The sequence below is a fragment of the Tamandua tetradactyla genome, chromosome 15 (genome assembly GCF_023851605.1).
Source record: "Tamandua tetradactyla isolate mTamTet1 chromosome 15, mTamTet1.pri, whole genome shotgun sequence".
NCBI lineage: Eukaryota > Metazoa > Chordata > Mammalia > Pilosa > Myrmecophagidae > Tamandua > Tamandua tetradactyla.
In genome coordinates this window covers 61,092,565-61,108,998 of record NC_135341.1, presented here as the reverse complement: position 1 = coordinate 61,108,998, position 16,434 = coordinate 61,092,565, and the positions used below count along the sequence as shown (strand labels likewise).

At 36.1% G+C, this 16,434-nt stretch overlaps 1 protein-coding gene across 13 annotated transcripts in view; it reads right to left on the bottom strand.

Moving 5' to 3' along the window:
- Nucleotides 1-16,434, bottom strand: part of NEK10 (NIMA related kinase 10) — a 297,546-nt gene that overhangs the window by 101,872 nt on the left and 179,240 nt on the right. For all 13 annotated transcript variants that reach the window (XR_013162877.1, XM_077129956.1, XM_077129961.1 and 10 more), the window contains one exon: nucleotides 15,651-15,864. Coding sequence is in view for 12 of the 13 variants with exons in the window: in XM_077129956.1 (XP_076986071.1) it covers nucleotides 15,651-15,864 (214 nt within the window). In the remaining variant the exon portion in view is untranslated. The remainder of the gene's footprint in view (nucleotides 1-15,650; nucleotides 15,865-16,434) is intronic.

Below are 16,434 nucleotides of genomic sequence, written 5' to 3'. Positions count from 1 at the left end.
GACCCATAAAGGCCATAGTTGAGGGAAAGCTCCAGGAAAAGCTTTACCACTTTCCCACTTCAGAGAGGTAGGCTGATGACACAGGTCTGAAGGATGCTCACTTGCTATTGAAATATCTTAGCTCTATTGGATTGGGTGATAGCTCTACTCTAATTTCTAGACTTAGTCTAATTCTAAAGAAGAAGCCTCTCCTTTCCCCACACTCCACATATCAAGTAGGTGGGCAATAATGTTAAAATTAAACTAGAAAAAATGGTGTTTGAAGGCCCTGAAAATAGCTAAATTTATGAGGTTTGTGTAATGAAAGGAAACGTTCTCCTCCCTGAAAATAGCTAAATTTAGGAGGATTATGTAATGAAGGAAAATTTTCTTCTCTAGTTTAATTATCAAGTATGATTTTGAACTTCTTAAGAAAATATTCATGCAAAACAAAAATGAATTTTCGTTTAAAATAATCTTAATTCTGTCACCATGATATCATGATCCCACTATTATCATGATACTCTCTTAGTAAGAATTTCTTGAAAGCCCTAGAACATATTAAGGAACTGTCACCAAATGAAATAAATTAGGGCATGAATTGATCATTAGGATTCAATCTAAAAATCCAGTATCAAACTTACCATACTTAATAATGTTTGACACATCAATTGACACACTCTATAACTAACCTAAGTTGAACAATGGGTTTAATATTAAAACTAATCCAAATAAAGGTTTCCAGAAGTGATAATATTAATAAAGAGGAAGAAAGGAACAATGTTATAATCTGAAAGTATCACTTGCTACAAAAACAGAAGATATTGTTATGTAACAACATATACTGACTGCCATTATTCCAAAGCTGTAGATGAGCCTACAAATTCAACTGAATGTAAGTGACTATTTTCAAAAGCATTTCAAATGAGGCCAGAAATCAGGTAATTTTATTCAACATATCAAAGAAACAATGCACAGAGATTCATCAAGTGGTAAAGTTTTAAAACATTCTAATTTGGATTGCTCAAAAAAATAAATAGAAAATACAATTGAACACCAGCAATATTTAAGGTATCAAACAGTAGAGAACTGGACATGGATTGACGAACATAAATGAACCCCACAAACCAGAACTCATTTATTAGTACCTTTTTTTTTTTTTTTTTTTGCATGGGCAGGCACTGGGAATTGAACCTACGTCTCTGGCATGGCAGACCAGAACTCTGCCTGCTGAGCCACCGTGGCCTGCTCTGCTATTACATTTTTAACAGAGAATTTTCATCTATGGCTGATCACATCTACTATCAACAAAGGAAATTGCCTTCAGCAATGACAGGTCTCATTCAATCAGTTAAAGGCCTTGAAGGGAGAACTGAGGATTTCAATAGTCAGAAAAAAGAATTTCTATCTCGTGCTTCAGCCAGCCAGCCTCTCCTGGGGAATGATTCTAAATCTTCACCAAAGTTCCCAACTTGTGGCCTGTCCTATAGAATCTGTACTTGCCAAACCCTCTGGTTGCATGAGCCAATATCTATAATAAATCTTTCAATATTTACATACATATATGACTATATATATCCTGTTGGTTCTGTTTCTCTGGGAGAACCCTGACTAATGTAGTCACCATCATTTTTGACTGGTCCACTGTAATCTCCTCTTGACCAATCTCCCCTCTTCTGCTCTTGACTGTTGGTAGTCTATTCCTACACAGCAACCCACTGTATTGTTTTTTGGGGGGGAGGTGTGCGTGGTCTGGGAATCGAATCTGGGTCTCCTGCATGAAAGGCGGGCATTCTAACCACTGAACACATGTACTCTTCCCACTGTATCATTTTAAAACATGGTGTCACCCCCTGTCATGGTCAGGTTCATGTGTGAACTTGGCCAGGTGGGGGTGCCTGGTTGTCTGGTGGGGCAAGCACTGGCCTGTCTGTTGCTATGAGGACATTTCATGGACTTAAATCATGATCAGGTTGGCTGCATTCACAGCTTGACAGCATTTGGATTCAGCTAAGGGGAGTGTCTTCTGCAATGAGTGATGCTTAATCTAACAACTGGAAGGCTTTTAAGGAGGATTTAGGAGAGACAGTCACTCTTCGTCTTTCAGCCAGTGAGCCTCTCCTGTGGAGTTCATCTAAATCATTCATCAGAGTCGCCAGCTTCACAGCATGCCCTATGGATTTTGGACTCTTCCATTCCAATGGCTGTCCAGTCAGCCTCTCCTGAGAGTTCACTGAGGACTTTCATTGGAATTGCCAGCTTGTGGCCTGCCCTACAGACTTTGGGCACTTATATTCCCATGGTTGCCCAGCCAGCCTCTCCTGAGAGTTCACTGAGGACTTTCATTGGATTTGCCAGCTTGCAGCCTGCCCTGCAGACCTTGGACTCTACATTCCCACAGTTGTGTGAGCCGCTTTATAAATGTTATATCTATGGATATCTCCTGCTGATCCTGTTTCTCTAGAGAACCATAGCTAATATACCCCCTCACTCAAAACCCACATTACTCAAGTATATACCACAGTTTATAGAATTCTCATTTCTTCCCACGCCCCATGCTTACCGTATTCCAGCCTCACAGGCCTCATTGCTGCTCCTGAACATGACAGGCACACTCAACCTCAGGATCTTTGACTAGCTGTTCTCTCTGTCATCACTTCTTTAACGTATTCAGGTCTCTGCTCAAGTCACCTAAGTATAGATGCTTTCCCTGACATCTCAATTTAAAATAGGCCTGTCTCCCTACCAATAACTCTAACACTTTACCTCTTTTATTTGTATCCATGGCATTTAAATATATGTACACATACATAATTTAGTATATAACATGAAATTTCCTATTTTAACCACTTTTAAGTGTATACTTCAGTGGTATTAATTGCATTCACAATGTTGTGCCACCATCACTGCCATCCATGACCAAGACCTATTCATGACCCAAAACTATTAAGCAAAACTTCTCCATTCCCTAATCCTCAAAGCCCCTGGTAAACTTTAACCAACCTTTGTTTTCTATGAATATGCTTATTATAAATGTTTGATGTGAGTAGAATCATACAGCATTTGTGATTCTTTTGTGTCTTATTACACCCAAAATACTGACTTCAAGGTTCATTCACATTGTAGCATATTTCAGAACTGCATTCCTTTTTACTGTTGAATAATATTCCATTGTATGTATATACCACGTTTTATTTTTCCATTCACAAGTGATATTTGGGTTAGTCCCACCTTTTAGCTAACATGAATAATGCTGTTCTGAACATCAGTGTACAAATATCTGTTCAAATTCTTGTGTCAGTTCACTTGAGTATATACCTACAAGTGGAATTGTTGGGTTAAATTGTAATTTTATGTTTAATTTTTTGAGGAACTACCAAACTTTCCACAGTACCTCCACCATTTAAGTTCCCATCAACAATGCTGAAGAGTTCCAATTTCTCTGCAATCTTGCCAACTACTTGTTATTTTCCATTTTTTTAATAATTGCCATCTTAGTAAGTGTGAAGTGATAACTAATTGTTTTGATTTCCATTTCCCTGTTAACTAACGATGCTGAGCATCTTTCCAAGAGCTTATTGGTCATTTGTATACTTTCTTCAGAGAATTATCTATTCAACTCCTTGGCCTATTTTTTAATTTACCTATTTTTTCTGCTCATGCTTTTGGTGTCCTATCTAAGAAATTACTGCTAAATCTAAAGGCCTTGAGGGCTTCCCCCCTAATTTTCTTATACAATTTTTATGATTTTAGCACTTATGTTTAGTTCCTTGATCTAGTGTGAGTTAATTTTTTAATATGGTGTGAGGTAGAGAGGCAAATTCATTCTTTTATGTGTGATTATCCAGTTTTCTCAAAACCATTTGTTAAAGAGACAATTCATTCCCCCATGTACTGTATCTGCACCTGTTTAAATTCAATTGACTATAGGTATGCATTTTCACCTCTAGACTCTCAATTTATTCCATTGGTCTATCTATATGCTTGTCCTTCTACCAATATTATGCTGTTTTGATTAAAGTGGCTTTATAGTAAGTTTTGAAATTTGGAAGTGTGAGCCCTTTCTTTTTTGAGATTGTTTGGCTATTCAGGGCCTCTTGCAATTTCATCTGAATTTGAAGATTGGCTTTTCCATTTCTGGAAAAAAAAAGCTGCTGCAATTTTTATAGGAATTTTGTTGACTCTGTAGCTCATTTTGGGTAGTACTGACATCTTACCAATGTTAAGTCTTCAACTCTAAGAACACAGTGAAATATATTTTTATTCATCTATTACATGTTTTTTCCCACCATTAAAATGGGGTCTTTTACTATTTTTTTCACTGTTTTATATCATTATGCTAGAGTCCCCAGAAGAGAGTAGATGCTCATACATTTTGTTAAGTAAATGAAATTAAAAAAAAAAGATTTGCTTTTTAAAATCTCATAAAGATCTTTTCTGCATTAAAACTAAGGGAGGAAACCAAAATTGCAGCATAAGTTTTTGAATAAACTTACAATCTAACTCTAAAATTAATAATGAAATATGATTGAATTGTCAAAGAATTTTAAAGAAGAGCAAAGTTGAAGGACTTACCAAACAGTATGGTATTGGCTTAAGAATAGACATACAGATCAATGAAACAGAATTAAGAAATATTAACATTTCATATGATAACATAATATATGTTATCAAATGATTTTCCACAAAGAAATCTAGTAAAATCAACTGGGAAGTGATAGATATTATAATAAATCATCCTGGAAAATACTAGTACTGACATGGTAAAAAAAAGTTCTCTTATTCCATATATAAAACTAAATCAAAATGGACCACAGACCTAAATATACAAACTATAACCAAAACACATTTATACAAAAATATATATAAGGCAATTTTCATGACCTTCGGGTAGGCATCTTTACTAGGATGCAAAAGGACCTAACCAAAAAAATAAAGAAAGAAATAATTTGGACTTCATCAGAATTTTAAAATGTCTGCTCATCAAAAAAAATACAATAAAAAATGAATAGGCATGCCATAGACTGGGAATAATATTTGAGATACATATATTTGACAACAAATTAATATCTGGAATATATATAGAACTCCTACAAAGCAACACAAATAATCCAACAAAATAATGGGAAAAGGAATTGAACATTTCTCTAAAGAAAAAGATATATAAATAGCCAATAAGCACATGGAAGTGTGCTCAACATCATTGATCATGAGGAAAAGGTAAGCTAAAACCATAATAAGATACCATTTTACACCCACCACAAAATCTAAACTAAAAAAAGACTGGCGATATGAAATGTTGACAAGGATGTGGAGCAAGCAAAATGCTAAGACACTGCTCCTGTATATACTAAATGGTAAATCTTTGGCAGACTGTTTGGTAGTTTCTTTTAAATTTACATATACAACTACCCTATGAGTCTACAACTCTATGTAAAATAAATGAAAATATATATACACAAAAGACAGTTTATCACACCTTATTCATAAAAGCCCAAAACTGAAAAAAACCTAAATGTTCATCAATAGTAGAACAGATAAATAAATTATGGTATATTCCTACAATAGAATACTATCTGCACTAAAAAGAAATTAATTACTGATACACTTACAACATAGATGAATCTTACAGACACTGTAAGATGCTGGAAACTTAAGAACACATACTGTATGATTTATATGAAGTATAACAGGTAAAAGCAATCTGTGGTGTCAGAAATCATGGCATTCATTGTCCCCTGGGAAGGGAATTGTCTAGAAAGAAACATGAGGGAAATTTCTGAGGTGACATATGTGTTCTGAATCTTGTTTTGGAAAGGAGATATACATATTTCAAAAGTCACTGAACTGGTGAGCACTTAAGATTTGTACATTTAACTCTACCTATATTATATCTCGATAAAATGGGAGGGGATAGTTTCTAGGGTAGATGTGAGAATTGTCTCTATATCTGGGTGGGAGCTTACAAGTCTCTGTTTTATTTTCATAAAACATGAGAAGTGCAGAACATTTCCAAAACAAGTCATGATTTTTCCTGATACTTCTTTCACTGCATCATTACTTGTGTTTTCATGGCCTAGGGGGAAATTCAGGCAACAATTAACCAAACAGTAAAAGCAAAGATGTTCACAAAAATATTATCCTTTTAAAATACATCATTTTCTACATGGCTCAATTTAATCTCTTAGCAGAGGATTGAAGATACACGCCTTTGGTGCTATGCTCAAGCAATCGTAAATGACATATAGAATAAAATTTTTTTTAAAAAAAAAGCAACTCATAAATAAATAGCACAATGGATTTAAACATTTACACTAAGAAAATAAGACTAAGAATGCTTGACTGTCTGCTCTATTCTTAAATGAGCAACTTTAAGAATACCTGAGAATATAACAGATACCAAATGCCTGTCAATAAAATTTACCAAAAGCACACACACAGATTGCATTAGAAAACTACAGTAAGAACTTTAGAATTAAAAAAAAAAACAGTGAAATTATGAAGAAAATAATCTTTGGTCATGAATGCACTGGTAGCTAGCTGTGTTATCCTCCAATGTAGACGGAATTTAAGATGGCACCTATGTGTGCTATATTCCAATTGTTTGACAATATCTGATCATAAAGAAATCTATTTTTTTCAATTCACCAAAAGCTTAGAGTAAATTTCTAGGACTCACTTATGTGAGCATCTTAACCATGGGATACTTTATCAAGATCAGATGCTTTTTTTTTTAAGATAATTTTGTGGAGGAGAGGTAGATTAACTACCTCTAGTTATCTAGAGGTGTGTGAGCCTGACTCAATCAATTCAAATGCCTTAGAAGCAGAACTGAGATGTCTCTGAGATGAAGAAGGAATTTAAACTGTGCATAACAGTTTCAGCTGGTGCCAAAAAATTTCTGCCTGCACTTCCCTGATGGCCTACCTTACAAATTTCAGACTTGACTAGCCAGCTCTGAAGTCATATAATCCAATTATCTGCAATAATAAATCTCTTAATATGTGTCTCCTACTGGCTTTGCTTCACACATTTTGTGTAGGAATGTTGCACATGGCATATTATTTAGCATTCCTGGCAATTGCCGCTTAAATACTAGGAGCATTCCATGACACTGATAAAATATTATCCTCCCACCACATTTCCAAATAATCCCCGATGAGGAGTAAGAAAATGATACACTGAATCACTAGTAGCTGAGGAAAAGAGACAGGAGGCAGGAAAGCTGATATTGGAATAACCTACGTAAGGCAATGCAGATGAGAACTGAAAGGATGTGATGGATTTGTCAGAAATTTCAAAGACAGAATTATTAGAGTTTGCTGACCAAACTGAAGATGTAAAGATTCCAATTAAAATGATGAGAGGATAGAACATGTCTGGGTTAGGGGAAGAGTATCCATTCACTGTGGGACTTGTTCAGTATGAAGCACCAGTTGGATATGAAGGAAAAGCTGAGATCAGACAGATTGCTTTGAGGGTCTTTAGCCAATGGGTGTGGAAATTATGTTGTGAAACATATCCCAATGCATTTTGCTGCCTTAGAAACTTTAAGTAGTTTTTCCCCCAGAGCCCTTCTACCACTGGAATGAGGACATGAGATTGAAGTTTACTGACCCAAGGGAAGGCAGGGGTAAAGAAGAGGACCTAGGGAAAGAGAAGGAAGTGATGGAAGAGCAGATTCTGGCAGAGAGGATGGGGGACTGGGAATCCCCTTTGAAGTTCCAACACAAGCCTGAGAGAAGGAAGAAGACAAAAATGAGAGGGCAGGTCCAAGTACCCTTGTTTTTTCCTCCTTGTATTCACTCTAGCAGAGTTGAACTTCAGGAGTGGAAGTTGATATGGACATTTAACTTAAGGCCAATAAAGACAGAAGCCATGTCTGTTCTGTTCATTGTGGTGGTCCCCTGTAGTATTCTCAGCACTTAGAACAGTGCTTGACACCTAGCAATAAATGCCAGTTGAATGAATAACTGAATGACTGGCACCTGAGATAGAAGAATAGGAAAGGATGTTAGTTTCCGTTTTTGCTCTAGAAAATTCTCTAAGCCCAAATATCTCATTGGTCTTTATCTATACCCTCTGAAGTCATCAGAAATTTCTTCCTGCATATCTAAGTTTCCCAAGTACACCATAAGTTGCTTCAGACTGGGAGGATATGCTTCTCTCATGATTAGCTTTTTGGTCTCTCAGGAACATTCAACTCTGCTCCGGTTGTACACATAAAAACATGCTTCATTAATCAATGTAAATATTAGATAGATCCACAAAATCTCAATAAGCAGAATGGTGATTCTCTAAGTCTTTCAAGAATGGATTTTTAAATTATTATTAGAGAAGTTGTAGGTTTACAGAAAAATCATGCATAAAATTCAGGGTTATATACCATCCTACTATTAACACCTCGCATTAATGTTTTACATTTGTTATAACTCATGAAAGCGCATTTTTATGATTGTACTATTAACTATAGGCCATCATTTACATATGGTTCAGTTTATGTTGTATAGTCCTATTCTTTCCAAAAATTTTTTATTCTAGTAACACATATGCAACCTAAAATTTCCACTTTTAACCACATTCACACATATAATTCAGAGGTGCTAATTATGTTCAAAATGTTGTGCCATCAACACCACCATTCATTACCAAAACTTTACAACCAACCCAAATAGAAACTCTGTAATTTAAGCATTAAATCCTCATTCCCTACGAGGAGTGGGGGATAGCAGGGTGGGTATGCTTGTTTTAAATGATGTGTGTACCCTAGAAAAGCCATGTTTTAATCAAAATCCCATTTGGTAAAGACAGCCATTTCTTCTAATCCCTATTCAGTATCATATGTTTGAAACTGTAATTAGATGATCTCCTTGGAGATGTGATTTGAGCAAGAGTGGTTGTTAAACTGGATTAGGTAGAAGCATGTCTCCACCCATTTGGGTGGGTCTTGATTAGTTTCTGAATCAGGAAACTGGTATTTATAAAAGAGGAAACATTTTGGAGAATGAGAGATTCAGAGAGAGAACAACATAGCCACGAGAAGCAGAGTCCACCAGCCAGCATCCTTTGGAGATAAAGAAGGAAAATGCCTCCCGGGAGCTTCATGAAACAGGAAGCCAGGAAGAAGAAGCTAGAAGGTGTTCGCCATGTGCTCTTCCAGATGAGAGAGGAACCCTGACCATGTTCACCATGTGCTCTTCCACTTGAGAGAGAAACTCTGAACTTTATCGGCCTTCTTGAACCAAGGTATCTTTCCCTGGATACCTTAGATCGGACATTTCTATAGACTTGTTTTAATTGGGTCATCTTTTCGGCCTTAGAACTGTAAACTAGTAATTTATTAAATTCCCCCCTTTTATAAGCCGTCTGTTTCTGGTATATTGCATTCCAGCAGCTAGCAAACTAGAATGGTGGGGAAGATGAGATTTAAAAAAAAATAATCATTTGTATTTGGTGGTAAAGACCTAATCAGTACACTGTTTAGAAATGGGTGTAACAAAGTTTTCTGTCTACATTATAGGATAATATGGAGAGGGCAATGATTTTGTGTGTTTAATTTGTGTACAGTACCCAACCACTGATCATGATTTTGACCATCATAATGCTACATGGTATCTTCCTTTGCTGTCACACATTAAAGTAAAAACTTGCACCTCACTTTCTCTCTGCTTAATTCTTATCATTCTTGACTTTGTGTTCTCCTTAAGATACCTTCTTTGAATTCTAAAAATTAGAAAGCCTAATATTCTTTAATTGGAATATTTCAAAGGAAAGGCAAAGGCTTGCTTCACTTTCATAGAGATTAAACCACTATACACAGGAGCAAAATTTATTACTGAAGATTTCTCTATCATTTGCAATATATATTAATACTTTTCTAATACTTAACCTGTTATGAAAATCACCATAATTAAGAATAAGCTAAAATGTGAAAGCAAATAGCACAATCCGTCATGAGATAGAGGCCACCTCTCTCTCTTATCAGCTATTTCTTTTATAAGTAATTTGCAAAGTTTCAGTAATTCACAATGAATTATTGGTGGGAAATCATAACTTTCTGTGGAACTCACTAATTTCCTTTTCCTTTGGTTACTATTTATCATTGGATTGTATAATTGCATGATTTATGTTAACTGTTCAGAGATAATATTCCACTATAATTGAAATAAAACAGTTATACTACTACTTAAGAAAAAAAGAGACATAAAATTTACACATAATTTTTCTGCCAGCAACAGCATGCATTTAAGTTACAAAAAATAATAATGGATCGCCAGTGAGGACAATGCCAATTAACTGCATGCTGTCTTATGATAAAATGTAATCACATTTCCTTCTCGGTTCTTTAATAAAACTGCATTTCGTTCTTTTTTTGTTAAAACTTGATTAACCTTGAAATGGAAGATTATCAGTATACATAAAATACTGCAAAAGGAGAATATATTTTATGACTCTTTAAAATAATGAACCAATGTAGGAGTGATTCATATAAGACTGAATACTCCCTAAGGGCCCTGACTGGCTAGTAGAAAGTGATCAATAAACACTCACTAATTATATGAATAAAATACATGGAATTAATACTATGGGCCAGTTGGACCAGTTAGCACTAGATCAACAAGTTATATCAATAAGACCTTCCTCTAATATTAGCATTGTTCATTTTATATAATTTATGCTAGTTCACAATTCTATGCTACTTTTTTAACTTGCACAGTATGTTCAAACATATTGACTTATTTAATCCTAGTACATTCTCGGGTAGGACTTTTTTTCCCTTATTTTACAGATAAGTATATTTAACTTGGAGAGATTAAGTAGTTTGGCAAAACTCACTCAGATTATGCACAGTGATACCTGGGCTCATATTCTAGTTCTTTGAACAAAAGCATAAAAACAAAAGATTCCATGTGTAATTTCTCCAACATTATCATGATCACTTGAGTGCAAATCAAGGTTTTTCACACTGAATTGTATGTAATTGGATTAGAAGACTTTCACTGAAAATCTTTTTATAAAGTGGGAAACATTCCTAATGTAACTGACTAGGAGTTCAAAGATTGGGCTTACCATACATGCAAGAAACAGTTAAGCAAACAGAGCCCTCTGGGGAGTGCACAGATCTCTTAGATCACCAAGACACAGCCCAGCAAAGGCCTACACTGTTGTTTCTGAAAGACTGGATGGGTCCTCAAAATGCCAGTTTATTGATGGTTCAATGTGTTTATTCTTTACATGAGGAAAACAGACATTTTTGCTCTCGCTAACACCATTCAAGCAGGCTGTGCTTTAATCTTACAAATCTATTTTGACACTACCGATTTGAAAAATCTGAAGATCTACTTTCTGGAGACAAGATCAAGCAAGAACTAAGTAGAAATGTTATGCTGATACATGTTACCTGAGAGTCACCAGCTTATGAGTTACTTTTTACTTTAATATTATATATTGAAGCTCCCAATATACATGTACTAAAAATAACAATGTCCCCAGCAATATCTCCAAAGGATTTTAGGAATCTTGTGTAGTAATCCTAGTCACCTCTTGTGAACCTGATTTCTTGGGCTAGCCTCATCTCTTTGCCCTTCTTGACTCAAACACAGGCCAAAGGCCCCATTTCCTTTGATTTCCACAAGCACCATCCACACTAGGCAGTTGTAGGTACTGGAACTTGATTATAGATGTAGGAGTAACAGCAGAGGATAGGTTACCTCTTAGTGTACCATGACACAGGTCATATACTTGACTATTAAACATCCAGCATCTCATAAGTCCCTAGACCATTTCCACCACAGCATTGTTCCTTCAAACTGCTTCTTTTCCTCAAGTCCCCCAACATCCCATCCTGTTTCTTTTACAGCTGTTTGCAACCAACAGTTTTTAACACAATCCCTAGAAAGTCAAAATTCCTTCCCTAGACTATAGAGCTCTCCCTTTTGTCTTATCTGGCCATGGTCTGAGACCTAAATTTCTACATTTATTATGGCCCTCCAAACACACAGTATAATTTTTATGGATGAAATGGTATTATATCTTGGATTTATGTCAAAATAATCTCAGAATACAAAGTCCATCAACAGATGAGTGGCTAAAGAAGCTGTGGTATATACATATGATGGAATATTATGCAGATGTAAGGCAGAATAAAGTCATGAAGCATGTAACAACATGGATGAACCTTGAGTACATTGTGCTGAATGAAATTAGCCAGATCAAAAGAACAAATAGTTACTAATATGAACTAATACTAATGAGTAAACTTTGAGAATTGAAGTTAAGAACACAGGTTATCGGGAGATATAAATAGGGCAGAGATTGGGAATTCGGTGCTGAAAGAATACAGAGTGTGCAACAGGACTGACTGTAAAAATTCAAAAATGGATGGTACAATACTACCTGGTTGTAGCACAATAATAAAAGCATACTGAATGAAGTTGAATGTGAGTATGATAGAGGGAGAAGGGCTGGGCGCACATACGAAACCAGAAGGAAAGGTAGAGGATAAAGACTGACATGGTATAATTTAGGAATGCCTAGAGTGGACAATGATGGTAATTAAATGTAAAAATAAAAAAAAAATTTTGCATGAGGGAGAAAAAATGAATGTCAACATTGCAGGGTTTTGAAAATGAATGGTATATGGGAAAATATGTAATCAATGCAAACTAGGGTCTATAGAAAACAGTAACATGGTAATATGTTTCCACTGAATGTAACAAAGGCATTATGCCAAAACTAAACGTCAACAGGAGGGGTCATGTGAGAGGGGTATGGATTCTTTGTGGAAAAAAAGGAAATGTCTTCATATAGATTATGGTGGCAAAGTCATGTTTATACATTTAGGTTGAATTGTACGATGTGTGAATAAAACTGTTAAAAATGAAGAGAGAGAAATAAGTTTTAGAGAAAATGTAGAGAAAGAGAGGTACCTATTGACTGTTGGTAGGGAAACTGAGATGTGCAGCCCCTTGGAGGGCTGTGGTGGTTCCGCAGGAGGCTAAGGGTGGGATTGCCATATGATCCTGAAACCCCGTTGCTCAGTATGTACCTGGAAAAACTGAGTGTGGAGACCTGAATGGACATTTGCACACCGGTGTTTATGGCGGCAGTGTTCAAGATCCACAATGAATGGAGGTGGCCTAAGGCTACAATGGCTGAGGAATGGAAGGAAGAACTATGGTGTATATATACAATGGACTACACTAAGTAGATGCAAGAAGGAATGAAGTTGTAACCAGGCAGATAGTGTATGAAACTTAAGGACTGTGTGTTGGATGAAATGTTAGGAACTAAAGGACAAATATTATCATGTCTAAATCATATGAACTAACTATAATATAAAACCCCAGTGAACTGTAGTTGAGAACATGGGTTTTCAGATTGGGACCTATTGTAAAGGGTCCTAGATTGTAAGCTCTTACAGCAGTCACATATATTCAGGAGTTTTAACTGTTATTTCTAAATTCTGAGATACTGAGCTGTTTGTTTATAACCTGATCATTCCCAGAAACCTCAGGTATTTATGTGACAACTGAGACTCAGAATTAGAGCTCTGAAACTATGAAAGTCAGCAGTATCTGGAACCATTTAAAAAGTTGAAAAAAGGATCAGACTTTGAGTAGAGATATGAATGAAGCTGATCTGGATAGGACTAAGGTATATCAGAATACAGGGTAAAGGATGATACAGTCCATATTTTAAAACTTCAATTTCTGTGTGAGACCAAAGGGACAGATGTTCATTGGGTGCAAAATTTATGTTTTGGGAGTAAATTTTCTAATTTAATTTGTATGGTCAGTTTAGTTGAATACCACAAATACATGGAATCTTAAATAAGTAATGGGATTTTGTAGGTTTGTCGAGATTAGTGTGATGCCCTAATAAATCTCAGGGTAATTTGGGTAGTGAATAAAGAAGTATTTGCGAAGTCCCCTTGGGGGACTAGGGAGAAAGGAAGAAATAATCAATTTCCCTATTTGGAGAATGTCTGATATTCTTGCAAGCAGTAGGGACAACCAAATCAATAGACTGAACCCTTGATCTTAGGGTATACCCCTATGAAACTTATTCCTGCAAAGGATAGGCTAAACCTACTTAAAATTAGGTTGAAGAGTGACCCCCAGGGAACCTCTCTTGTTGCTCAGATGTGACCTCTCTCTAAGCCAACTCAGCAGGTGAATTCACTGCACTCCCATTTATGTGGGACATGACTCCCAGGGGTGTAAATCTCCCTGGCAACCTGAGACAGAACTCCCAAGATGAGCCAGGATCCAGCATCAAGGGATTGAGAAAGCCTTCTTGACCAAAAGGGGAAAGAGAGAAATGAGACAAAATAAAGTTTCAGTAGCTGAGAGATTTCAAACAGAGTCAAGAAGGGTTATCCTTATGCATTATTTAGATTTTCCTCTTTAGTTTATGGTGTATTGGAGTGGCTGGAGGGAAGTACCTGAAACTGTTAAGCTGTGTTTCAGTAGCCTTGATTCTTGAAGATGATTGTGTAACAATACACCTTTTACAATGTGACTGTATGATTGTGAAAATTCTGTGCATGATGCTCCTTTTATCCAGGGTATGGACAGATGAGTAAGAATATGTGGATAAAAAATAAATACCTTATAGGAGGGATAAGGGGTAAAATAAATTGGGTAAATGGAAATACTAGTGGTCAATGAGAGGGAGGGGTAAGGGGTATGAGATGTATGAATTTTTTCTTTTTTTTCTTTTTCTGGAGTGATGCAAATGTTCTAAAAAAATCATGTAGATGAATACAAAATTATATAATGATACTGTGAGCCACTGATTATACACCATGTATGGACTGTATATGTGTGAAGATTTGTCAATAAAAACATGCAAAAATAATAATAATTATTATTATTATTATCTGGGGATGGCAGGGAGGGAGATGTGAGTTAGGGGAGAGATGATACAGAATTGATCATGAGTGGCTAATTGTTGAAGCAGGGGATAAGTACATGTAGGAGCATTATAACATTCTCTCAGCTGCTGGAAGTGCCATCTCTTACTTTGGGTCTTTTGTGCCTTTGTTTTAATCAAGATCCACCATTTGCTCATACTCTGGGCCTCCACCCAGCAGGGATGCAGAAGTTTTTCAAGATATCTTTAGAAATAAACATAAATGTCAAAATAATCTAAAGGTACTGGCAGAAAAAATAAAAAGGAATATTCCACTCCGAAGCAGGGCAAAGTCATTACCATCGCAAACAGTAATGAAATCAATCTCACAGACTAGTAAGAAAAAATTTAAAGGCAAATATTTCCTTCCTGGAATTAACTCATGATGCTGTCACTAATATTCCCAAAAGGTATAATCAGATCAGTAAAAAAATCATATATAAGCATTCATTGCTATTCAGACAAAGGCCATAATATAAATTTAAAGAATTGCTAAGAGAACTTTTTTATATCTCTGCTTTTGCTATTTATATAATACATTGTGAATTAGTTCTTTGGAAAAATGTGTTATATTGAGTTATTTTAATGTTATTCATAAAATAGAGCAGCACATATAAATATGTAACTATATAATACTGAAATGTTTCAGTTAATAATGTTTTCCTAACTTTAAATTTTCCTTAAAACAAATATGAGCAATTTTAAACAACCTATATTAGAAGGCATCATGAAAAGCTTAAAAGAGTCCCACTTACATGAGATAGCAGAGCCAGTTCATGATGACACGTGACTGCGTTCCTACTGGCTTCCATAAAATACCTTTGTGTGCGCCTCCGTTCTCGGTCCAGCTTCTTCTCCAAGGCCAGTTGAGATGTAGATAAATTATCTAAATACTTCATCATGACATCTGATATCATTGAACTGACTTCTACAATATCTGGGCGGACTTCGGCGTCAGGAGTGAGGCACCTAAAAGAGATGAGCTAATTATAACTCTCTCCAGGCAATGTTGGGACCAGGCCACGGAGTGTGGAGGGTCAAGGTTACACTTTCCTGTAAGTCCACCATGATGTTTGCACCCCAGGCCAGGATAAGATGGGCATTAAGCTTAGCTCTGAACCTGAGATTTTTCAAACATTATTTGGAAGTTGGGGAAAGAGAGGGAGACAGCACTCGCAGACAAAAGTTACAACCTCAGCATAAAGCTGCTCCTTGGGTCTCAGGATAGGCCAATGGGGTCATTTCTCATGTGTAGGTTGGTTTCTTTATGAAATCACTACCAACACACCAGTCAGTAAAACAAAGAGGGATGCCTATCAAATCAGCTTTGTTGATCATCCCTGATGCAAGGAAGATTTCCAGGGCGCGGGATGGGGTCTCACAATTTCACTCGTCTTTTCGGGCTGTATATTAGCAATATTTGTGCAACTTGATTAGTGAGAATATCTTACGAAACATGAAGTCATAAAAACAAAACCCAACCCAGTTCCTTAGAGGTTTAAGGTGTTTGCAGGAAATAAAGTACATAGCCAATTTGGC